The 26,229-nt window shown below is 37.6% G+C and overlaps 1 protein-coding gene across 1 annotated transcript in view; it reads right to left on the reverse strand.

Moving 5' to 3' along the window:
• The window catches only part of rbpjb (recombination signal binding protein for immunoglobulin kappa J region b), a 64,575-nt gene extending 39,215 nt beyond the window's left edge, over nt 1-25,360 (reverse strand). Inside the window, exon 1 of the mRNA XM_016450102.1 lies at nt 25,153-25,360. Coding sequence (XP_016305588.1) covers nt 25,153-25,172 — 20 coding nt within the window. The 5' untranslated portion in view covers nt 25,173-25,360. The remainder of the gene's footprint in view (nt 1-25,152) is intronic.
• Between the last annotated feature and the right edge of the window lie 869 nt (nt 25,361-26,229).

A 26,229-nucleotide genomic window follows, 5' to 3' on the forward strand; every position in this document is an offset into this window, starting at 1 on the left:
AAAATTGGTTTTAAAGTTGTACAAATGACGTTCTTAGCAATGCATATTACTAATCAAAAATGAAGTTTTTATATATTTACGGTAGGAAATTAGCCATAAAAATATCTTCATGGAACATGATCTTTACTTAATATCCTAATGATTTTTTGGCATAAAAGAAAAATTGATAATTTTGACCCATACAATGTTTTTTTTGGCTATTGCTAAAAATATACCCCAGCGACTTGGAGGGATAGTTCACCCAAAAATGAAAATTTGATGTTTATCTGCTTACCCCCAGGGCATCCAAGATGTAGGTGACTTTGTTTCTTCAGTAGAGCACAAACTGAGATTTTTAACTCCAGCCGTTGCAGTCTATCAGTCGTATAATGCATGGTAATGGTAACAAAATCTATGAGAGTAAAAAAAACATGCACAGACAAATCCAAATTGAACCCTGCGGCTCGTGACGACACATTGATGTCCTTAGACACGAAACGATCGGTTTGTGCGAGAAACCAAACAGTATTTATATAATTTTTTACCTCTAATACACCACTATGTCCAACTGCCTTGAGCGTGCGCACGGCATCCGGTGCGTGAGGTATGTACGTGCTCTGGCGTAGTTTACGCAAGCACCGGAAGTGATCTCTCGTGCGTATACGTCACTCATTGTTTACACCGTGCACAGTCATTGCGGACGTGTTCCCTGCCACTGTGAAGATCTAAAGATATTTAGACGTACAGGTCATCACAATGGAAGACGATTTTGATATATCAACAGACCACGTGGATTTTTTTGCCCAACCGTATTTATTTGAACCAGAATACTCAGATCAAGAACTCAGAGAGATGGAGGAAGCATCTGCTGCAGCAGCACGTCTTCAAGCCTCAGAGAGACAGAGATCTCTTCAAAAGTGGTGGTGTTCTTGTAGTAAGTGTTGTGAGATGCCAACAGAAGTGGAGAGCATCTGTTGTCACGAATGGAACATAGCAATGCCACAACTGCAAGACGCCGACGAGGACATTGCCGAGGGTGTCCCATCACACACCTGCCTGACTGAAGATCCAGACTTTTCTCCGCTGTTGAGCCGCAGCGTTTTGCACATTGTGTTTAGCTTGCCACGTATAAACTGGAGGCGACGTCCAAGGCCAGAGGGACCCAATGGCACGCTGTCAATAGAGTGAGTAATGTGTTGTATTTGTAATGTTATTGCAACGAAATCTCTGTGTCTCTGTAGTAAAACCATGGTTAACCATAGTTTAAACATGGTGCCTGTAGTACAACAGTTGTTATACAAATGGAAGTAAACCACTAAAAAACATGGTTTTATTACATCAAAACTTCATTTTATTTGTTACTTTTCGTAAGGGCAGCTTTACAAATAAAAAGGACACATACAAAGATCTTGTTCACATACCTCAGTTGGATGTGGAAAAACCATAGGCACAACTGATGGCTTAAGTCAAATTAAGTAAATTTGGATTTGTCTGTGCATGTTTTTTTTACTCTCATAGATTTTGTTACCATTGCCATGCATTATACGACTGATAGACTGCAACGGTTGGAGTTACAAATCATCATTTGTGTTCTACTGAAGAAACAAAGTCACCTACATCTTGGATGCCCTGGGGGTAAGCAGATAAACATCAAATTTTCATTTTTGGGTGAACTATCCCTTTAAGACTGGTTTTGTGGTCCAGGGTCACATATTAAATTCGGTTCACTCTTACTGCAGTTGTTTTGGCATGAAAGTTCAAAGGACTGCTTGTTCAATCAAGACAATTCAGGTTTCAAAATACAAGAAAAAAAAGAAAAAAAAAACGATTACATTGAAGGAAAAACACACGCTCACTTTCACAACTTTTCCACTCCAAATGCGTAACTCATTTTGCATATCAGCAAAGGCCCGTTCCATGTGCAGGCAAAGTTATGGCCCATCGGTGGAAGAATCAGGCGCTGAAAGAGTTTTATATCTGAAACATTGTGGTTAACGTGCAGCTGTTATAAAAACGGCGTTACATTCTGAACAAATGCCAATATCAATACGTGCCACTTCCCTTAACTGACATACAGCAAGGCCTACTTTATATTTTTGTGACATTTGCACAGGATAAATGAAAACACGCAAATCATGCACTTAGACTAAAAAAAGAAGTAGCATAATTGAACAAAATCTTCGGGTTATGCGTGACTGGGTCTGATGAAGAAAAAAAAGACTTCTTCAAGCCAAAGAGACTTTAATTGGCTACAAGACCAAACATGAAGGATGTGGAAGTCAATCAAATCGAGATCCCACCACATGTCAAGACGCTGGAAAAATAGCCGTCGAGAGAGAGAGAGAGAGTGTGTGAAGTGTGAAGAAAGTGTGAGTGATAAGAAAAAAAGAGATACAATTTCGACGAAAAACCACCAGCATTTCCTTGAAGTCTTCTTACAGAGAGAGGAGCTAAAACGTGAGCATGTTCAGAGATGAGCAAAGCACCATGCATTGAACAAGAGAGTCAAGTCAAATAAACAAAACAAAAAACACTATCACACTTGGTTGTTTGTGAAACGCCACTAATTCAACTCACTGAAACTCTACTCGACACGCCTTGAGTTAATCAGAACACAAAACAATGACAGGACGCCCAGATTTTATTGTTTTGGAGCAAATTTACGTTCATTTGATCCTGAGGAAAATATGAGGTTGAATGTGACTCAAGTGATGGCTATTCCATTTCACTGGTGTTATGAGGAAATGTTTTTTTTCAGCTCGTAAAAAGAGTGATTAAAAAATGAAAAAAAAGTCCCCAGATTTCAGCTGTAGTCTTATCCTATTTACTCAGTGAGGTCATGCGGTAAGATAGCTCTCTCTCTCTCTCTCTCTCTCTCTCTCTCTCCAGCTCTGCCACTATCTATCTGACTCGACCCGTGGCTGTTTCTTTGTATCCATCCTCATGGGACTGACTGACAGTTAAGAGCTTCACACACTTCAGAACCAAGACAGTAACTGAGACTCAGGGTGCGCTGAGCACCAATTCAAATCATTTTCAACTTTCAATAGCATTCCCCTGAGACATGCTGATTGTAGGCCTGTGTCACAAAACAGATCACAAAAAAATAGTGTTAAATTCTCCTAGATCTTCTGGAAGAAAAAAAAACTCTTTGGTTTACACAGAGTGTGGAAATGGTTATTAAATGAATAGTTCACCCAAAAATGAAAAAAGGAAAAATTTACTCATCCATTCAAATGCAAATTTGTTTGTTTCTTTATCGGATTAGATTTGGGAAAAAACTTTGCATTGCATTGCATGACTTGCTAACCAATAGGTCCTCTGCAGTGAATGGGTGCCGTCAGAATGAGAGTTCAAACAGCTGATAAAAACATTGAGAAATAACCCACAAGCAACGGACATGACCATTAATCCAGTCCCATCAGTTAACATCTTGTGAAGTGAAAAGTTGAATGTTTTGTAATCGACACAGATTTGATGTGAGAGGACAACATGCGATGAACTTTTTTTTACTGGAGTAATTGCTATTATTGATTATGGACTGGTATTCTGGCCAGAAGTGACAGTTTAAAGTTAAAATGACTTAATGATAAATGTGTTTTCTTTAAATGCACAGCTTTTCACTTCACAAAATATTAATTTATTGACTAGAATTGTGTTGTGTTACTTGTAATGTTTATATCAGCTGTTTGAACTCTCATTCTGATGGCACCCATTCACTGCAGAGGATCCACTAGTGAGAAAGTAATGTGATGCTACATTCCAAAAAAAAAATCTACTGTACGATACCACCTCTTTAACGTCATGATGAAATTAATTTAGGAGTGTAATGGATTACTGAAAAAGACAAAAACCCATTTACTCAAACTCGCATTCATTTTCACTGCAAGATCATCATGTTATGACACTTTGGTTAAGAATTATGAATTAAAAGAAGTAAACATATGCATGGATGCATTTATAATATGCAAGTACAAAATAGAGTGAATTTTCATTTCATGCCGACTTTAATAATTGAGGAGGTGCGATGTGTGGGGGGATACAAGCAAAGCAAAAAACCTATGAAGTTTAAGAAGAATGATGCTGGTGACATTTCCCCTTTCAAATGCCTGCAAGCGGAGCTCAATAGAGGAAAAGGAAGTGCTGTCAGAATTGTTTTAAATCTGTTTTTCTGCATGTTATCCATTTTTTGCTTCCTTCCCTCCATCCTTCCGCTCCTTTCACTCTTGTCTGTTCCATGACAGCACACAAGAAAAAGTTCCTCTCTTACTCAAGGTCGACTGAATCAATGAAGTAACACTCTCACTCCAGTGTTAGTCGACTTACAAACGCATATGACATTTCTTCTGTCTGTGGTTTATTTTGCTTACGTTACTTAAGTAAATGTGAGTCAAAAAGTGATTCTTGTGTAACCTACATAGATAAGCTCAAAGGTGACCTATATTTCATAACAGTGAACAGAGGTGTGGTGTATGTTTACAGCGTATGCACTTTACATTACTTTGATCAAGGATTGTAAAAAGTACTGCTACCTCAGTACCAAGAATTTTTTTCTATTTTCTAAAATAATAAAATAATCAGTCTGACCAAAAATATCAGATAATCGGATTGCCTTCCACTGTAAATGCCACTATTACATTGTTAATACTGAACTGAACAAAAAAAAAAAAAACAATTTTGACAATAAAAATAAAAGTTCTTACATTAATAATCCAACTAAAATCAAACACACACACACATACACACATATTTTGGCACTATTTTAAAGGCTTTCAACTTAAAGCCTTTATGTATAATGCATCATAAAAATAGTTTTTGTGCATTAATTATGCCTTGTAATGCACCTTATAATGCATTGTACAATCTCATGAATAATTCTAACCACAGTTAATACATTATTACATTATCAATTCAGTGTTTCACTATGCATTTTAATGAATAATTACAATGCATTATACCCTTTTAATAACCCTTTACAATGCATTATACATAAGTAGGGATGCACGATATTATCGGACCAATATCGGAATCGGCCGATAATGGCTTTAAATATAAATATCGGCATTGGCCCGATATGAAAATTTATGCCGATATGTCTTGCCGATAAGAGGAATACATTAACTCACATGTGCTCAGGGTGTGCTAGCTATCAGATCAGGTCAGCATTGTGGCTCATTCTTGAAGCAAAGTTTTGCCTGAATGGTGATTGGATTCACTGTTTTGGATCGCTGCAATTAAACTGAGAATGCACGTACAGAATGACGTGTTCAGAATGCACGTACAGAATGACGCGTTCGTGTGTGATAGAGTAAACAGTAATAGCACGTGCAGCGGCAGCCTCCCCCAGGTCCAAAAGCCCGCTCTGGAGTTTTAATTCCGTAGGGGTCGCTGTTGGCCTACTTCTAATTAAATGAAAGCATAATACACAAATAATATTTATACTGTGTTTCTGATTAAATAAAGCAGTAATTGATGCCATAAAATCATAAGTATGGTTTGATTTAAAGGTCAGAAGCTATAGCTTACATGAACAAAAAAAACAATCACAATCATGACACTTAAAGTAAATAATTTTATATATACTGATTTATTCATTAATGTGTAAAAGGTTATATTTTTTAAACAAATTATGAGCTCTAAAATATTTTCAGAATTTTTACAACTCTTTTGCTTTAGACCATTTACAAATGTTAAAAAAATAAAATAAAATGTTAAGGTTACCACTGCATCTTTCTGAAAAAAAATGCAGTGATTAATATATAGTTTATTTATAGTTATTTTCAAATCTTCAATGTACTGTAATTATAAAAGAACTTTATTATTGTTTATTTAATTCTAACAAATAAGTTCTTGTTCAAAACTAACCAAAATTAAAAATAATTATATATCGATAATATATAAATATATATCTAAAATGCCAAAATGAGTTGAAAATTATCGGCATATCGGCAAAAATCCAATATCGTGCATCCCTAGCATAAAGGCTTTAAGTAAAGTGTTACCAGATTTTTACTTCAGTAAGGATGCGTTAAATCTATCAAAAGGTACAGTAAAGACATTTATAATGTCTAATATTGCACAGCACAAAAAGACTGCACAAAAGACGTCTTTCAGAAACAAACAAAAAAAAAAACTTACAGACCTGTGAATGGTATAGTGGATAAATAAATCAATATAAATAAAAATCATGCAGTGAAGAATATGCCAATAATAATACTAAAAATATGCAAATAATGTAATAACCAAATAATATAATAATATAATTTGTTGATTTTTATATTAATATTATTTTATGTATAAAAAATATGATGTTTTAGCTATGTCTTTGATATCAAATTGATATTATGAATCGTGAAATTTTACAAGCACGACAGCCCTACTTTGATGGTATTTGACAGAGCCACTGACTCGAGCACTGACTTAATGTATCTCAAGGTCATTAACCTTTTAAAAACCCTCCTTGGAGTCATGATAGGTGCCGACAAGCTAAGTGTCTTTATTAAGTAGTGCAAAAGTATTGACTCCCTGTTTTCCAAAAGGAAGTGAGAATGATGTAATGGTTTCATCAGCCAGAGCAGCAGGGAGGGTATTTCTTACATCAATACAGAGTAAATCAGTCCTCAGTGGGGATTTTAATTTAGACTCTGTAGGTGGCCACAGATTTCACTGCAGCATGATGGATGTGCCTGGAGCAAAATTTTCAGAGAAGGAAATGATAATTGACCACTAGACACTAATACAAAATAGGAGGCATTGTTCATCCGATCACAACAGAACATTATTTAAAAACATCGGGCTGGATTTTAAAATAATTAGGCAATTCCCATTTTCCAAAAGCATTATCCATTCAATCGGAAAAATCTTCCGTAAAACCTGTGGATTGTGCTGCCTAAAGACACATTGCGAGAGAAAACTCAAGATCAAGCTATGCTTGAAAACGTCTCATTTAGTAGATTGTTTTTGGACTTCCCCAGACAGCCTCATGACAGCATGAATGACAGCTGAGCATTTTTTTCCCTTGTCTCTGAAAAACCACACGACGCAGTGACAGAAATGGGAACTGAGATTCCTTAACCAACTGAAATCTACAGACGGGTGAATGTGTAAAACCTGAAGCAACAAATGCACGCAAACCAACACGTCTATGAAAAATACACTGCGTTTTTTCCTCATAAAACATGATGTGGTTGAAAAACAGAAAATAAATTACTTCCAATCAGATCCTGTCACAATTAACAGGGGATTTTTACACTTGCTCACCACATTTTTAGTGATCAGATAACCATCACGAAAAGACCAAGTGTCAATGACCTCCAATACTCGTTCGAAATCTGATCAGGAACAGTAGATCAGTAGAGACATGTTTATGTGGCTGAGTGGAATTGAAACCCAATCAGATAGGATCCGATCGATCAAGACACATGACTTAACCAAATCTTCTTACACAAACACTTACTTACACACACACACACACACACACACACTAGGGCTGTCAAGATGGCTGTAAAACTAAATTAGAATTTGTACTTAAATATGATCAAAATTCGAATTATATTCGAATTTAAAATGCATAACTTCAGTTAGAGTGAAGAAAAGTTTTTGGCTTCTCTCCTGAGGCCACAAGAGGGCGCATCGAGCAAAATATTACTAATGCACATTTATTCAAAGCATAAGATAACATGCCTATTTTGAAAAAAGTGCATAATGTTTAAAATAATGTTTATAAACCAATTATAATTAATTAAGTTGCTTAAACAACTATAAACAAAACAGCATCATGTATGTATGCATAGTTTAATACAAAGGGCGGAAAGCCAATCACACAGAGTACATTTTTCATTTAAAAACATGAGATGCAGTAGGATGGGGAAAACACCCGCCATAAAGTCTCGATACGTTTTTTTCTAAGTTAAACTTGCATTAATTTTACATGGCTTTCTAAACATGCAGCTCCTTTGTGTGAGATGCTAGTGCAACGGTGATAGATGTCCCTCTAGAAAATTCGCGAAATATGTGTTGTGTGTGAACAGCTTGGTTTCAGTTTTGATGTAAACAAGATCTTCTCCGCATTGATGTTCTCTTTTTCCGCAATATTTTGAATGAACAACGCAGCAGCGCCATCTAGTGGCGTCAACTGGATAGGTTAACAAAAGCATTAAAATGCAACGACACTTCGAATGTGGATTTTTATTTTAAACTCGACGAATATTCGAAATTTGAAAAAAAATTTGACAGCCCTAACACACACATTCACAACCATTCACATGTCCATTAATAGAAGAATTAACTTTGACACTTTTCACAACAACCAGTACTGAGAAAAGCCAAAAAAACAGAACTGCTAAATGTTATCATATAACTAAGAGCATTTCTCAGACATGTCATAATCCTTCTACTGATGTGCGAGGAGCGACTAACACGCTCAAACAAGCACACTGTAAATCACAGAACATGATGTTGAAACCACGTTTCTCAAGAGCATCGACCTTCTACAACCTTCTACTTGCTGATTTTCTTTCTAAATGATTTGTGGTTTAACATCCATCCATTTCATCTGGTCCCTCTTGGAAGCTGGTCTAGCAATACTTCACATCTGACTGTTCCTCCCATTATGTCAAAGTTGGGTAAGAAATTTCTTAGTTTGGTGTCTAACTAACTTTAAGTGAATTTTGTCTAAATATTGTGTATCCATCTATTGTGTATTATAAAATATACATTATGAATAAAAAAACTCGGGTTTTATCTGACCATTGTACTTGTGGTTGACAAAAACAAAAGAGAGAGAGAGAGAAAAACAGTAAACATCCCAAAAAGAGAAAGAGTACAGTATATGACTGTGTTGACACTGACAGTATAAAAGTGTTTCTGTATCTGGCACTCATCTCCCTAATAAAACAAGAGCAACAACTGCACATCGGTATGGGTAGCTGCAGGGCCACAGGCTGAGACATCATCAAAAACAGACAGGAGAGGATTAAAAGTGCAGATACCATTTCAACGCCTGCGGCATCCTCTAACTGAGCTATCCACTGTTATCACTGCTCTATTCACAGTGTAGACGTGCATAGTTCAGGAAAAAAAAAGAGAAGTCCTGAAGTTATTCCCAAAGGAATAAGTCACAAGATGTGTATTCTGCAGTCCTTTATTAAAGGGTTGTGCAATGTGTGGTACTGGTAATAATAAAAACTAAACTAAATATTTTCTTTGTGCACCTGAACTACATTCACAAAAAGTAAAAGAAAAAAACACTGAATTTATGTGAACTATGAACTATGAATATCAATGCTGATGTGTGTGATTTCAACTGTTTTCAAACAGGTCTCCTCAAACACTCCTTCTAGTGCTAATGTACTTCCACCCCAAACTTACTGAATCTGTTAAGTCATAAGCTGACAAGATGTCAAACTGCACAAACAAACAGGGCCACTTTTTCTGAAAAGTACTGTGAGACTAAAGTGAGCTGTTTTATCATGTACTATGCATCTACGGTTGGGAATCGAAAATCAATTCCAATTCTAGAATCGGATACTTACGGTCAGGAATCAGATACTTGTTGTAAAATTGACATTTCAATTCCAGCTCTCAATTCCTGTGTGCACATATTTTTTAGGTGCCGAAAATGGGCTGTTAAAAATTCATTTGTCTTTGAATCATTAATCCAAGATATTTATTCAAAAACACAGATTCATCAAGTAATGAAACAAGTAAATCTTGAGTGAGTTATTGAATCATTCCATTCATAAATTCTAAAAAAAATAAATACAAAATATTTTTTCTTCAGAATTGTGAGAGAACTACAACCTCCATTAAAAAAAATACAAAATGTATCCCAAAACATAGCTCCATTTTGCACACAGACAGTTCTTAATCGAGTCCAGTTTTTAGCCAGCTGATTTTTGTTCATGGTACTTGCAAAAAGAGACACAGAATAAATATATTTGATATCTAAATGTTTGACTTCATTTTTTTTTTTTTTACCACATTGGAATCGAAAACTGGGAATCGATAAGAATCGGAATCGATAAGCAGAATCGGAATTGACAAAATTCAAATGATACCCAACCCTATATGCATCCTCACTCTCTGTTGTAGACAAATATCGGCAGCTCATGTGTGTTCTTGGTCATCTCTCTCAATTTTTTGTTGCAGTATTCTGGTTCCAACAAGTGGCTGAGCATAAAATTCCATGACGTCATCCACTTTCACATCAAAATCATCAGCATTGTAACTTTTACGTTGTGAGCTTTAAACATTGGTACTGCTGATGAAGGTGTGCACACGAGTTCTCACTCTGTTGTAAACAAAGAGCGTCAGCTTACGTGTGAGTATACGTCATCACTACACTCCAGACAGTCATGAATGCGCAGAGGACCGTTTGCCCAGGCTGTGGATTAAAGGTAATAATGTTGTAAATAATGTTCAGTTTATTGCACAGACCGATCATTTCGCTTCATAAGACCTCAATGTATCGTCAGGAGCTATAGGTATTAATTTGGTCTTGTTTGTATATGTTTTTTTGACTATCCAAAACCAGCAGCCACAGACATGCAGTGTATGAAATGCCAAGGACAGCAGTTGTACCTAAAACTCTTCTTTACTGTTCTACTGATGAAGTCTGAAGGCCTGAGGAGTGTAAATTAAAAGCAAATTTTCATTTATGGATGAACTATCCATTCAAGCAGCTAATGAATCAGAAGTCTCATACATTCACAGAAATGAGCTTACTACAGCGATGAAAAATAAGGTGGATCGTTAGAAAGTGGAGGGTGATATTCTATTAAAATTAGGGCAATTAAAAAAAAAAACTTTATGGTTAAAGTTATTGTTCTTGGAGTGAACAGCCTTTTCAGTAGACTATAGCTGGGATAGGAGAAACTATTTTGACACTGAGACAAAATTTGCACACTTCACCTTTAAGAAAACGAATTCCTCTCTTAAAAAGCTAGCTAGCACTAACCACAGTAATGTTTCATCTTTCACATTTAATTTATCTGATATGTGTATGTGTGTGTGTCTGTGTGCCCTGTCTATCACAAGGTCCCTGCAGGGCAGACAGATAGATTTCTGAGATCTAAACCCCGCGACTACATTTACAGAGTCTTCTTATTGAGAAATACCATCTTCCTGAAGTCAACAATAGTCACACCACACCAGCGCTACTGGACAACCTCGTGTGCTGGCAGGACCAGAGGCAAACAACCCCGTCTATAGAGCTCTGACACCCAATACTTTCACCATAGAACCTGGCAATACATTAAACTTTACACACGATCCTGTCTCATCTGAATTCATTTTCACTCTTCATTTTCAACTGAACACGCATGCCGCTATAATTTGATGCCGCATGCTGAAATAAATATGACGAAGGCCGAAGCATAACACCAGTGGTGTACCACAGCCCAACGGCGTAGCATTAGCCGAATCAGCACAGCACGTTGTGAATCATCTCCGTTCAGTGTCTGCTTGGGTCCTTCCTCTATGAAGACCAGCTTCAAGCCAGTTTGAACATATGGATTAACTTTACCTTTTATAGCGGCACCAACCATTAGTTCATTCAAAATGAATGTACTGTTAACAGAGTTAGCCATGAGCAAGAAGTTAGTTAACACTCAATTGAGGCTTTGATTTCCTTTCTACCAAGTCGAGTTAGCGGTTACTTCAAATTACCGAATTATGCTGACCTTTTGACAGCACCTGACAGCGAGCCGAGGGCTTTCCTAAATCATTCAGTATGTGCTTCTTATGCTAGACTACAACATTTGGTGAAACTTGTCGCAGGGAGAGGCCCGAGCTGTGCCAACACGTATCGGCCCAGGAGCCAACCATCACATTAGTGAGGATACGAGACTCCGAACAAACACTCACACAATCCTCCCTGTTTGCCAAGCCTCCGAGGACATCTGGATTGCACATAAAGAAAGAGAGGGAATGGCAGAAGAAATCCAAGACTAAACGAGAATGAGAGAGGAAATGACAGGAAAGGGAAATCTAAAAAAGGGTTAACGGTGGTAAAACTGAACGACTGACCGTCAGTAAGCCAAACCCAACCATATGCTTTCCTTTAGTTGCTCCATACATACATGAATAAAGTTCTCTTTGGTGGGACCAGTTCATCTGATTAAGGTTATTTTGTCTGGGCAAGGCTGGCTCATACTGGGCAGTGTGGCAAGTGCCATGACTGGATAAGATCAATTTGACATGTGGCTGATCCGTTTGGAAGAATGCTGCGGTCAGCTCTGAAAACGGCTCATTAATTGATGGGTCAATAAGTGTCCAAGATGAAGAAATGGAAAAATGTTTTTAAAAAATCTAATTTAAAACATGTGAAGTTCCTAGAAATATACTCTTTGTATTTGTATGTTTCATATGGTTTTGAAAAACATTCAATGTAATGACTCCAAAACATGTCATGTGGTGAGACTATCACTAAAAATTTAACATTTTCCATACAGCCTGTATGTGTGATACAGGTACGCACACACACACACACACACACACACACACAAACACACACACACACATATATATATATATATATATATATATATATAACAATATATCATTCAAAATCAGATATCAAAGAAGAGGTGTGTTCATGTCATTTCATATGTAAATTTGATTGTATTGTGTATGTATATTGTATTAGTGTATTTAAGAATAAATGAATAGACAGAGCAAAAAATTTGCATCATTTCACTGGTCAATTCATTCACTGATCTGTCATGATTTAGTCACCCTTATGTCACACCAAATCCAAAAGACTTTGTTTAATCTTTGAAACACAAATAAAAATTATTTTTAATTAAATATCCATGTTTATCATACGTGATGCGCTCTATGTGAAGTTTTAGTTTCTTGGAATTCCAATGGAAGGACAGAAACCTTTGAGGTTTCATTATCTTAAATCATATATTATCTTAAATCATATAATTATCTTAAATCATATATTAAATCTTGCATACTCAGACACTAAATATTACATTCTGGGAGTCACACATGACATTTTCTAACTTTGTCTTAAAATGTAAATGATTAAACTATCTGATGTTTTAAGGGACTTACTAACCTCAACACACTGTCATGAGGGTCTAATAGAGGTAGAGGGTCTATTATTATGCCAAACTTCTAGTACTACTAAAAAAATAATGCTTCTTCATTATATCAGCACAGTTGTTTCACCCTGACATTTTTAACATGCTCAAAGAGCTGCATTAAAAAAACCAAACAAACAAAAAGTAGCATCACATCACTGGTCCATTTAATAGGACATTTGGCTGATCCGTTTGGAATAATCCTGAGGTCAAACTGAAAACGCCTCATTTAATTGATATTGATGTTACATAATCGAAGTAGCAAGTAGAGGAGATCAAGTCATACGCGGGACCCTATTTTAAGAGAAGGGCGCTATTGAGATGTGGCCCTAATGCCTGCCCTTAAACGCTCCTACCAATAGCACAAGGGAGGGGCATTCTGGAAGAGGGACAGGGAGGGCAGCTCTAGTTTGGTTGTTAGGATGGGCCGAGTTGGGTCGCCTCGGGCAAGGCGCATATGGCTGAGCCCAGAACACCAGCTTTTTCTTTGACATGGAGATATTTTAATGACAGGGAAGGAGTCAAAGAAAACTTTCTCCCTCTCTCTCGTTCTGACCACTTCCAACATCAAGCAGAGCCCATAGAATCTCCATATGGGACTTTCTGGAGTGCCGTTTCGCAGCTGGCCGTTCGCCTAAAACAATCGTTCAGGCTCATGCGTGCACACACACACACACACACACACACAGTCATCTCCGCATGTGTACACTTTTAGTTCATCTTAGACACACCAGAAGGGGAAAAAAAACAACATCCCCTTAATTGTCTGGCAGAGATGGTTTTGTTTGCCTCATGCTTCAACTAGAGCTAAACCACACAAAGGGGAAGAAAAGAAAACGGCACTGACGTCCTATCGGTATTGAGTCACAATGTATTTCCACCTTAGACGCACACTGGAGGTTTTCTGACTGGCAGCTGTAAGCTGGCGTTCACATTCAGGATGTGAGCTTGTGCAAATACTGAGCTTGTGCTGCCGTGTAATGCTGGATTCGTTTTAATCCGAGTCCCGTAAACTATAGCTGAAAGAAAATCACAGGCCTTACTCATCACTTAGTAAAAGCTTTTCAGCCAAAGTAACTCTAATTGCAGGGGCCTAAAACCCTGGAACAACCTGAGGTTAAGTGTCTACCTCCAAAGAATATTTACAATGCAGGAAACCAAAGAGCTTTCCAATTCAGGGTTACCCTAACCCGGGACTGAACCGATGACCTTTCTTACTCGTGTTTCTTAATCATTGGGACTATAGTTTCCCCTTTAAAACATGGAAGTATCTAAAATGTCAGTTCTTCTTCATATGATATTTCTTGTTTTCATTCTGCTGTGCGTCGGAGCCGTAATGCACCACAGACGTGTGCAGTGTAAATCAGGGGTTACCTTCAAAAATAAGCGAGGCGCATATCTTTAGCGAAGCGGCGCGGAGAGCCGCTTCTGGGACGCTTCTGAAATGTGCCGTGACTCCGCTGGTGTAAACACAAGCATTGAGAGTGGCCGCGATCAGCTCCGGAGCCGTAACGCACCGCAGACACCTGCAGTGTAAATAAGGGGTAAGTCACTCTCGCGGTATTTTGACGTCATACATCGGTCTGCTTCAAGTTGAACACAGCTGCTGCTGCCACCTTATGACAACAGATTTACACTTCAAATTAGGTAGTATGTCATCAATGACAGTAGCTCATTGGAAAAGGATGGAAAATGCCCTTCATTTTGTTTGCACTAATAAATGCTGCTGCCTGCCAGCTGCAATCACCAATAAAAATGTTGTTCTAGGGCTGTGCAAAAAAATCGAATGCGAGTTCACTGACAAGCTACGCAAAATCGCGTTTAAAATTGCAAGCGATTCATTGCCGATTATGAATGCGATTTTGTGTAGCTTGTCAGTGAACTACGGCTCTGTGTAGTAAATGCCGCTCCATCTGAAAGCATGTGCTGGAGATTTACTACTAATCACAGAAGCGGCTTTACTGACGAGATGCGCATGAAAATCGCATTAGATTTTTTGCACAGCCCTACATTGTTCCATGTTTTTTTCTATATCGTCATAAATATTGTTCTCGCAAATATTCTTGAAATGTCGTGATATCATTTTGAGGCTATATCGCCCACCCATCCCTAGCAAAATGTTATTTATTCTAGTGATGACAGAGCTGAATTTCCAGCAGCCATTGCTCCAGTCTTCAGTGTCACAAGATTCTTCTCAAATTATTCTAATATGCTAATTTGGTGATTAAGAAACATTTCTTATTATTATAAATGTTGAAAACAGAAAAAAGAAAGTTTAAAAGAACTGCATTTGTTTGAAACATCTAACATGATAAAAAAATATATTTTTATCAATACATCCTTTATTAATATAAAATATTAATGTCTTTAACAAATCAATCAATTCATCTATTTTACTAACCCCAAACATTTAAACAGTAGTGTACATAGATTTTGAAAAGTCATAGTCAGTCTAGATTGTTATAAAACCTATTAGTGACAGTGACAGCGACCTTGTGACCTCCAGCAATGAAATCATTGTGAGAGTCAAAACATAACCACAGTTTTGCTTGCTTTTAAAAACTTACATGTCCAAAATATTTAGTTAATCTGTGATTATATCTTATGCACCAGGGTCAGAAGTTAATAGTGGGCTCACTGGATCCAGTAAAGCACCAATGACATCAGACTGTGTGGTGCTATTGTGCAAGCATTTCGCATCTTCAGCTCAAGTTGTGACTGCTGATCTGTAGGCTGAGCAACACAAAAGTTGTTTCCACAGACAGATGTGAGGAAAAAAAAAATTGACCTTAAGCTCACTTGTGATCTGTAGCTGGCTGAGGGGTTACAAGGTCCGATAGACAGGAAGGTGTTGATGTGTTGCCTGCAAATGACAGCTCTAACTCACTGTCTGGTTTCTCTGCGTGGTTGTATCAACAGAGGAAATGCACACATTCAGAGCAACTCTTTGTTCTCCTTTTATCATCCTAGCTCTCTCTTTCCTTCATTCAAGTCCAAATGTGACTGAAGGAACTCTTGATCGGGACAATCCCACCAAATGTCACATCCATCCATCCTTCCTCCCTGACCTCATCTAATAAACAAATTTCCAAACATATCTAAAAAAACAAAAAGATAAAGATTAATAAATATAGAGGCATTATCCAATGTCTTTTTCTTCATATGTCACTAAATTATTTTGTAGGGATGCACCATAATGATATTTCTATGCCGATAACGACATTCAATAATTTTGCTTTTTCTTTTCAACTGCAGTGGCTATAGACAGTTAACTAAAATCCACTCACTTGACAAAATAGGCTGGATTTTACAATGCATGGTGATCTGACCAATTACTGTTTTTCCTTTTGATGATAAATTATAAGTATGTGTAATGTATAAGCAAAAAAAGCCATAATAGAGGACAACAAAACAGTGCAATGGTCACAAGACATAAAGTAACAACTTTTAACAAAACAGCATCTTAACTACACAGTACTAATAGCGCAAAGGGGTGGAAAAAAACAATGAGACTCATTGCAATGGCAAAAGAAAATCCAGCTGATGCATATGTAGAACCAACAAACAAAAAATTTTAAGTACTGCAGACAAATTCTGAGAAAGCATCCTCTGTAAACTGCATTCATTGCATTTTTGCTTATTTAATGACACACAAACAGGAAATGGCATATCTTCACTTACAGCAGATGGTTCCAATTAAATCTAACCATAACACAAGACAGTGTGTAGATCCTACACTTATTTTCAAAAATGACATGATTTAGGCTTAGGTTTATGTGCACATAACAAAAAAAAAACAGCCTAATAATTGCTTTTTCCCACTTTGGATATCATACATTAGCCTACTTATATTCATGTTTTTGTTCATCAACATCTGGATGTACTGAAGCTTATCAAAAATCCCTCTTGCCCATTTGACTACTCTGTCAAGCAAAGGTTGTGTTTCTAAAGGAATGACTATGCAAGGTCATCTCATTCCTGTGCAGTCGACTTCCCAAGTGCCAGCCACTTCAAGTGTCTCTTGTCGTCCACCTCAGATCCCTGAGGAACAGCGCTTAGCAGCCTAATAGATGTCCTTGTCCTGGAGAGATGCTGTGCTGCACAGACTCTCTAAGTAGCAGTATAGTCTCCTTCTGACCAAAAGAAAAGACCTGGGTAGTAGTGGAACAAAAATACACACAGAAATTGGATGACCAGCTTATTACATCTTTTTTCTCCCTCTCTCTTCTCAAATGGTGGATCAAGATATGTATTTACCCTCTATATGGGGAAATAAGTAGATAAATATTATGAATTCACACACGTAAGTTTTGGCAGACACCAATGTTTGTTTAACCAAAGTAAGTTTTTAAGAAATGAATAGGCTACTTTTATTCCGCAAGAAGGACACTTTAGGGCCTTTCGCACCGCGGGAACCTTTTCATAGTACCAGAACTAATTGTGGAACTACCCACTTTTTGGCGTTTTCGCACCGCCGGAACTGGGTGTGATTTTAGTACCGGACTGCCTTTTTCAATAACCAAATTAGCTCCTACTCCGGAGTAGGGTCTAACCAGCACAACTGGTACTACCCGTGATGTAAGTAGACATTGATTGGCCATTATACAGAACAGAAGTGACAGTAAAAACTTTTACATTGTTAAAAAGAATCTATTGTTCTTTTAAACTTTCTATTCATCAACTCATCAAAAATTAACCATTTTTTCCCACTAAGCACCACAACCGCCAGATCAGAATATTATGATTTCTGAAGACTGGAGAAATGGCTGCTGAAAATTCAGCTTTGTAATCACAGGAGTAAATTCATTTTTAAAATAAAAAACTTTTTTTTTTATTGTAACAATATTTCAAAATATTACTGTTTTACTGTATTAATCATCACATAAATGCAGCCTCCATGAGCATAATGGATTTCCTTTAAAAGCACCAAATTTTTAAATGTTGTATTATACAGGTTGATATCAGTTTACTGTTTTTGAAGTGTTTCTATCTTAAATAACAAAAATTCATTCACATTATGACAAGTTATTTCTCACATCAGATGACTTTTTTTTTACACAACCAAAAAAATAATAATTATATATATATATATATATATATATAAATTATTTATCAAAAGAAATCTACTGCATCTAATAGCAGATCAAACTGCTATTTTCTTTTTGGGGGCTACAAGTTCCTACACATTTAAGAAAATCTGAAATATATCAACAAAAAGTCACTGTCGCTGTGTTCAATTACAGGGCACACTCTTAAAAACAGCTGGACCACTAGAGAGTAAACACTGTCAATCAGTCACTCCACAGCGCTGAGGTCCTTCCCCAAGCCAAAACAAACAATTCATCAATGTGGGGCCATTTTCCTGTCATGGACAATCAGAGTTTTTTTCTGTCTAGCTTTGTTTCTTTTTCATACACAGGTTCACAGATTCACAGACACATGCAAGCGTATTTCACTGGCGATAAATATGAATGTTTTCTGGACAAATACATAATCATCAAAATGTTCAGCAAATCCGGGTAAATTCAGAAATCAAATACGAAACAGTCAAGGCGATCACTTCCATGTTTTCTGAATGAAACATCCTGGATGTTTGAAAAAGGAAAAAAAAAACTGCTGACAGTGAAGAAAGCAAAGTTCCCTTGGCTATGCTGTAATCACAACCAACCGGCCAGTGCAAGAATGAGGAAATTCAAGAATAAAAGGGCACCACAAACACTGTTGCACTCTCGGGCTCTCTTTACCTCATACATAATCCATGCCAAGGCAAACACAAAGGGGGATTGGCTTTTTTTTACCCAGTTTTTCATAAAACCACAGCAGCAATTTTTTGGCTCTGTATGATAATGCCATTTTGATCCCTAAAGACAAAACTAAGACCATTTAAAACATTCCAAGCTCACACAAATAACATTTCTTGTTCTCCGAGCAGGAGCTTGCTAATGAAATCAAGACCCTTTCTGGCAAGGAGATCAGCTTCTTACGAACGATATATCCGTAAGGCAACTGACCAGTCAATCAAGAAAGAATGTTTCCAATGGTTTGAAACAATTCCAAAGTTTAATTTAACCCTTCTAAGCTATTCGTTTGGAATGTACACTCCAGCTGGTGGGGTCTTCAGAGAGCCCAGACAACAAAATGTGATAAAAAAAAATTGTTTCTTTATTTTAAACAAATGTAATTTTACTCAGTCTATTAATGTCTATACTCTACATTTATGTCGTTTTGGGAGAATTTGTGGTATTTTTTACATTTAAAAAACTATGTAAAATTCACTTTTAAAAAGACACACATTTCTAACTTTCATTCATGGAGATAACATGGGCCAATGTGCCATGGTTTAATGGGAAATTGTTTCCATCTAGTTGAAAACAAACACTTCTAAAATGTAAAATTTCCATCAAAATTCTAAATTTCAACTACAGCCACCACATGCATGGCTCATGAGCATTTCTCTCAATGTCTCATTTGTCATTTCCACATGGATATAGATCTTCTCACAAGTTTATTAGTTAGATTTGTGTGAAAACATTCTAAAATCATTATTAATAAAAATGACTGTCAAGGTTTAGCATTTATTTTTCCTGAAGTATCAATTTTTGCAATTATAACACGATTACAGTCAAATCTGAATAGGGTGTTATATTTGTGTTTTAGTGTGTGTGTGTGTTTGCATTTGTTCTCCATCGTGGATGTGTTGTGGTGTCCCTCCATCACTTCAGTGTGTGTTCTTCATTGTAGCGGATTTCTTTTTGACAAATTATGTAAGAGGGAACCACTCATGTCATATCACTTTTTCATTTCTCATGAGTGGGTTTGGGTTGTATGCATTGTGGATGTGAGAATAGGGTTGACACTTTATTTGTGTGTATTTTGTGTTCTGCATTGTGGCTGATTTAGTGATTTTATTTGACAAATTCAAAAGAATAAGTATTGATTTTATCGTTTCCAAATCCATTTCAATGTGGGGTCTCCAGAGACCCCAAACATCCTGAGTGTAACTTTATTTTTCACACTAACATACAACCAAATATCATTCCAAATTATTTTTTTGTTTGTATAGATAGCAAGTGTTGACACGTCACATAGTCTCATGTCATTTAGATCAGTGGTTCCCAACCCTGGTCCTGGAGGCACCCCAACACTGCACGTTTTTTTTAAAACTCACCAAACGTCATTTGTGTTCAAAAAGCCCCCGAATATAGCTCTGAAGGGTTAAACTGACAGCAAATCTTTTTCCACAATCATCAGAAAGCATTAAACAGTCACTGAATGCAACTCATGGCAAAGGACCAGAACTGATGCTGGGTGCCATGCAGACTCTGAGCCAAGCTAAATGACTTCGAAATTTGCAGTTTCATCCTCTAAGCTCCTGGTGTGACCGTTGAGGAAAGCCCCAACAGTCTTAGCCACCTCAAATGACCGCATTTCAAATCAACATTGGGCTTCGATGATTTTCTATTGCAAATAGATGTGAGAACACATAAAATATACATGGTTGGTTGTCACAAATAAAATCCAGACTAAAAAATTATGCAACAGGCAAGTTTATTATACAAAGTAAGCACAGAACTTCCTTCTTTTCTTTCTTTATACATACAGCTTCGACCAACCAATAATTTAAGGTTAGACTTAGACCACAATATTAATGGCAACTCTGCATGAAGGTGAGAAAAACATGCACCATCCAGCCTAGGTAGCAACAACAAGCCTCTCTTTATTGGCTTACCTCTGCTCAAACACAAGGCAGGAAGCAAGAGCAGCAGGATGAGACAGCATGCATGCATGCTCTCTTTTATGCTACACACCGTCTTGTTTCTCCTCAGACAGGTCACCGAACGCCCCTCCACTCTTCTAACCCCTTTGCTTTCTCTGAGCATTGCAGAGCGTCTTGCTTGCATAATGGGTATTAGGGCAGGAGAGACGCCTCAGGGGAACGGTTCTTTCACGCACACACGCCTACCTGTTTATCAAGGCACACACCTTTCATTGTCCCAAGCGGACAGACTTTATTGTGTCATTATACACAACAGAAAAGGGCTACACTCCAAGTCTACGTCGCATATGCTTTAGCAAAAAAGAACAGACAGAGAAATTGGTCTGTGTAATGTTAAATGAAATTTCCTTCCCCTGGAGCACGATACAGGCTGCATTGTGCTGGAGGTGATTCATGCTTTCATCATTCAAGGTGATGCTGGGATTGTTTTCCCTCCACACACTAGAGATCTTTCTTAAACCAAGGAACTGATAAATAGTATTGTATGAGCACCACATTAACCTTTCCAAAAGCAATAAAAATAGCACCAACAATTTCAGAAATATATCCCTCAAAACAATGCTATACTGTCAATGACATAATGGTATTTTTGTCCTATTAATTTACTCAAATTCAAATACATTTCATCCATTCAAAATATTCAGATTTTTTTCTAAACAATCAATTAACTTGGATACACCTTAAATATATAAGACGAGATATACATCTTAAATAGGCCTATATAAGATAAGATATATATTTAAGATATATTTTACAGACAGACAGACAGACAGATAGATAGATAGATAGATAGATAGATAGATACGACAGATAGATAGATAGATAGATAGATAGATATTTATATCTCCTAAAAATACATTATTACACTCATATGTATTAAAGTTGTAAGGAAAATACATCATTACTTTATTGGATGGTTACAACACCCTATATTTAACCAATTATTTTTCTATCATTCAGTCAAAACTGTTTGAAGGAGATACACTGAGGCGAATGTTGATACCAGGTGTAAACAGGGATTTAGAAGGATCACTCATGCTTTACACTGAACGAACAACCTCTCGTTTTAGCACACCGGACTCTCGGCCATTAGGTGAGCACCAGCCTCACATGAGAAGCCCAAGATTTATCAGGTCAACCAGGGTGCAATGCACAAAAGACTGTGCAGTGAACTGTAAAAGGCCAGCCACACTCTAATCGCTCCAGCCACTGGCATGATAATGCCCTCACACATGCTAACAATCATGCCATCTCTAATTTCATTGGTGGACATCAGCTGGACAGGTGGCCAGTCAACCAGTCGTTGGCTTCACTGTCAAAACAGCGGCAGTTCAGGTCCGCTGGAAAGCCCCCAAATAAACAGTCTGCCACCACCTCCACCCCTCGCCAAAAAAAAAGGAAGAGAAAAAAAAAACAGCCAGGGGATGTCTGTCACCTCGTTGGCTGTGTGCAAAGATGACGAAAGGTACCAGAGACAACAGAATGTGCACTGTGCACTTCATGTATATATTATTGTTCTAAAACGTAATTGACGGGAGCTTTGGTGATTATAATTTCACAAAATGTCTTAAATATACCTAAATAACATTGTTCTACATTAATATCCTTATTACAATTACAGCCAGAACTGAACAGCCAAGAGAGAATTTAAGATATCTCTTAATGTGTCTACTTTCTGCACCAATAGTGTCAGAATTGCAAAAAAATAAATAATAATGACTGTTTTCAAACAAGTTTCCCAAATACTCCCCCATCTGTCATTCAAATACACATCATTGCCAACACTGCTGTCTCAGCCTAGACGAGAAGTTTAAACTGAGTATTGTTTTGAAAATGACACACCGTTCATACTTTTCAGGGAAATTAACATAGCAAAGGTTAAAGGGCTGTTCATACCAAAGACTAAAAGTTTTATGATGAAATAAAAAGCTTTTAAAATCATGCTAATTATATGACAACAGAAAAGTCCAAGCGGAACAATATCACACAACAGAGTCACTTTTAGAATTATTTTTTCCCAGCTTATGAACCATAAAAACTTTGAGGGCTAATCAGAACCACATAAATTTAAAGAGCTTGAACATTTAGGCAGACGACAAAACTGTAGCGTACACTTAAAATAAATAGAACATAATTGTCTGTTTACTCATTTATTGTTATCTTGGTAAGACTGGTCTTTATTTATAGTTGATTCTGTCAATTTAAGTGGGGCAGTAGTACTGGGCGGTATACCGGTTCATACCGAATACCGGTTTTTATTTTTGTTATGATATGAATTTTGAAAATACCGGTATATGTCACTTAAACAACGTTCGGAACGCGACACTGTTTGAAAGGGGTGTTGCACTGTGTTGAGGGAACAGCTGTATGTGTTACTAAGTGTGAAAGTTCCGAAACTGAAGCGTTAGAAACCTGTAGAACTAATAGAACGTGATGACACAGAAGAACTCATCCACAATATCCACAATGACCGCCACAAATATCCACCGCCCCCTGCCATCAGCTCCCGTGTCTCACACACACAAGCGCGACTTTAGCACTAGATTTAGCAACTTTCAGACCCTTTTAGCGGCTTTTTTCCATAGAATATTCATACTGACAAACCTAGCGACTTTTTTGTATAAACCTTAGTTTATGGTTCAGTTGGAAGATTTCGCCAGTGCTGTCCCGCAAACGCGAGGTCTGACTTTCCCGCAGAAGTGTCACCTCTCTCGGCGTCTGTTCTGTGCAGTGAGCGGCAGAGAAGCACCGCAGCCGACTCGTCAATAAATGAGTACAAAACAGCGTTTCCTAGCACCTGTCGCTTACTGATTGTTTGGAATTATAAATATGAGCGTAGTTCGTCTGTTAATATCACATGCACTTTTTTGTTTGTTGTTTTTTTCAGTTTGACTATTTAGTGTGGTATTTTTTGACAATATTCACTCATCATGACAGTAAAATAGGGCATTCTAAGTCAATATACTGCAGTATTTCCTCTCTCAATCAGTAGAAAATATGGTTAACACCCGGTCATGCATGAAAAAAAAATACCGTCTTGTACCGTGAAACCAGTATAACTTTGAAAAATGCCGTGATATAAATGTTTGGTCATACCGCCCAGCACTAGGCAGAAGTAAATATTTTGTGGTATTAGAGAAGGAAAAAACATCTATTAAGGTGACTTCTAAGTCAGTTCTTTTAATTAATCGTTCAAAAAGACTCACAAACTCAACAGTTACCAGAGTGAATCAGTCTAAAGAATCCTTTACTGAATCAGAGCAGCCACTGAATAAACACTTAACTTACTGAACTACAAGTTACTTAAAGTGATGTACATCACAAAACGAAATAACTGTACATAAGGTTTGTGAAACTTAAATACGCTTTATTACTGACTTGTTCATATGTCGCTGCGTAGTTAAGTATTTGCAAAAATGAGTGTAATAATATTTAACTGAATTACATAAATAAACGTTTTAGTATATTGTTATTCTATTTCATAATTCAGGGGTGGACGGGATATTCCCGCTACAGACACACTATTCTGTTGGAAACACTGCCACAAGCGTTCAGCATTGATGCCCAAGTGTGCCACAAGCAAAACACTGCAGTGCTAGAAATTCATTCGCGAAAGGCTCCGATTCCTAAACGTTTCCATGCTTCTTTTAACAGTCGGGGAGCTTTAATGTCCTTAGTTGCACTTGCCATTAAATAATCATTCGTCTGCACCGAGTGAGCGACAGCAGATCCAGCGGCTCTGTTTTGGTAAGCAACACTTCACAATCGAGCACATTTCCCTGCAGACAATCAATAAAGCACATCTGACCACCGACAGAGCAACAAAAGCACACATTCAGATGGGAGGTGTTTTCCACTCCAATCCCAAACGAAACAAAGCCACTGTACTGCATTACTATAACCATACAATCCATGTGTACTAGGGACAATCCGTTAAATGGGGGTTTCCCTATACAGCGATGTTGTTTATTTGGTGTTTTCAAAAAATTCCAATTATATTTTGGGATACTGCGTGGTTAGAAAGTCAATACAAAACGGTCTGGCTGGCCCTCAACTCCCCATGCAAACACACCGTGATGGGCTCAATGCAACAACCCCACAGCACACGCGCACTTCACTCAAAATATAAAAACACACACTCCGCGTGCTCTTATGACGAAGCTGAACACAGAAATTCACAGAACACAGTCGGCACACGTGCAAAATGGAAAAGAAACCCGCCATCTTTTCATTAAACCCGTTCAAATATAAGAAAGTGTGTGAGAGCAGCTGAACTCCTGCAGCAGTCCCGAATCTCAGACTTACCCTGTCACAACAGGCGCCATCTTCCACAAACTCTCACCAAAACTCCAAGACTCGCGAGATCCTCTCTCCCTGACCCTACCAGTCGCCGAGACAACAGAAGCAGACTGGAGACTCAAGGAGCGAGGGAGAGAGAGAAAGGGGGCGGGTGACGAGGACAGAGCAAGGGGGGCAGGGTGAGTGAAAGAAAAGGGCAGACACCACAACAACAGGCGTGGGAAACTCTTCTGAACTCGCGAGAGGAGGAAAACTCTCACCATACAGCTTAGTGAGCGAGGCTCGTGGCATCGCGAGATTGGTGCGAAGCGCCGCGGATGGATGTTTTACAGCGCTGAAACAGTGTTTACCCGCTCATAAATAACCTCCACAGGCGGAATTGGAAAGACATTTTGACGTTGAAGCTTGAGATTTCCCAGGCTCCGGTCTGATAAGGTTTGCTCACGATATACAGTAGTTATGGAGCTTGTTATCAAACCATTAAAATGACTGTAATGTGCAGAAATACAGTCACAAGCATATCAGAAACCTTTACATTTCAATCGTGACTCCTGTGTTCACCCCAAAAATTTAAATTCTTATCATTTTGTCAACTTATTGACTTTTCCGTAATGACTTTCTTTAATGGCATAGTTGGCAGAATGCCCATGCTGCTCTTTTACATACAGTGGAAGTAAATGGTATCCATGGTTGTAAAGAAAAATTAGCAGTGATTAGCAGCCTAATGGTGTATTCACACCAGGAATATCCACTAGTTCACTTGCTTTGGTCCGGACTAAATACAATGTTGATCTGTTGATAATAGTTTCCACTACAGATACCATTACAAACATTACAAACCATCAACTTTTAACCACTAAAACAATTAAAAAATGTTTTTGTAGTGTGTTTTGGGACATATTCCATTAGGATTTATTGGTTTTAACAAGCCACTAATAGAAGGTGACCAATAGAGACCCACAGGGTCCATTACAGTTTCCAGTAAAACCAATACAATTCCCATTAAAACCAGTAAAACCATTAAAAAATTTTGTGATGGTGTCCATTGTTTTTTTTTCTTCAGCAGGGTGCCCTTTTTGCAAG

This window comes from Sinocyclocheilus anshuiensis, unplaced genomic scaffold (assembly GCF_001515605.1).
Source record: "Sinocyclocheilus anshuiensis isolate Anshui unplaced genomic scaffold, SAMN03320099.WGS_v1.1 scaffold1823, whole genome shotgun sequence".
Classification (NCBI taxonomy): domain Eukaryota; kingdom Metazoa; phylum Chordata; class Actinopteri; order Cypriniformes; family Cyprinidae; genus Sinocyclocheilus; species Sinocyclocheilus anshuiensis.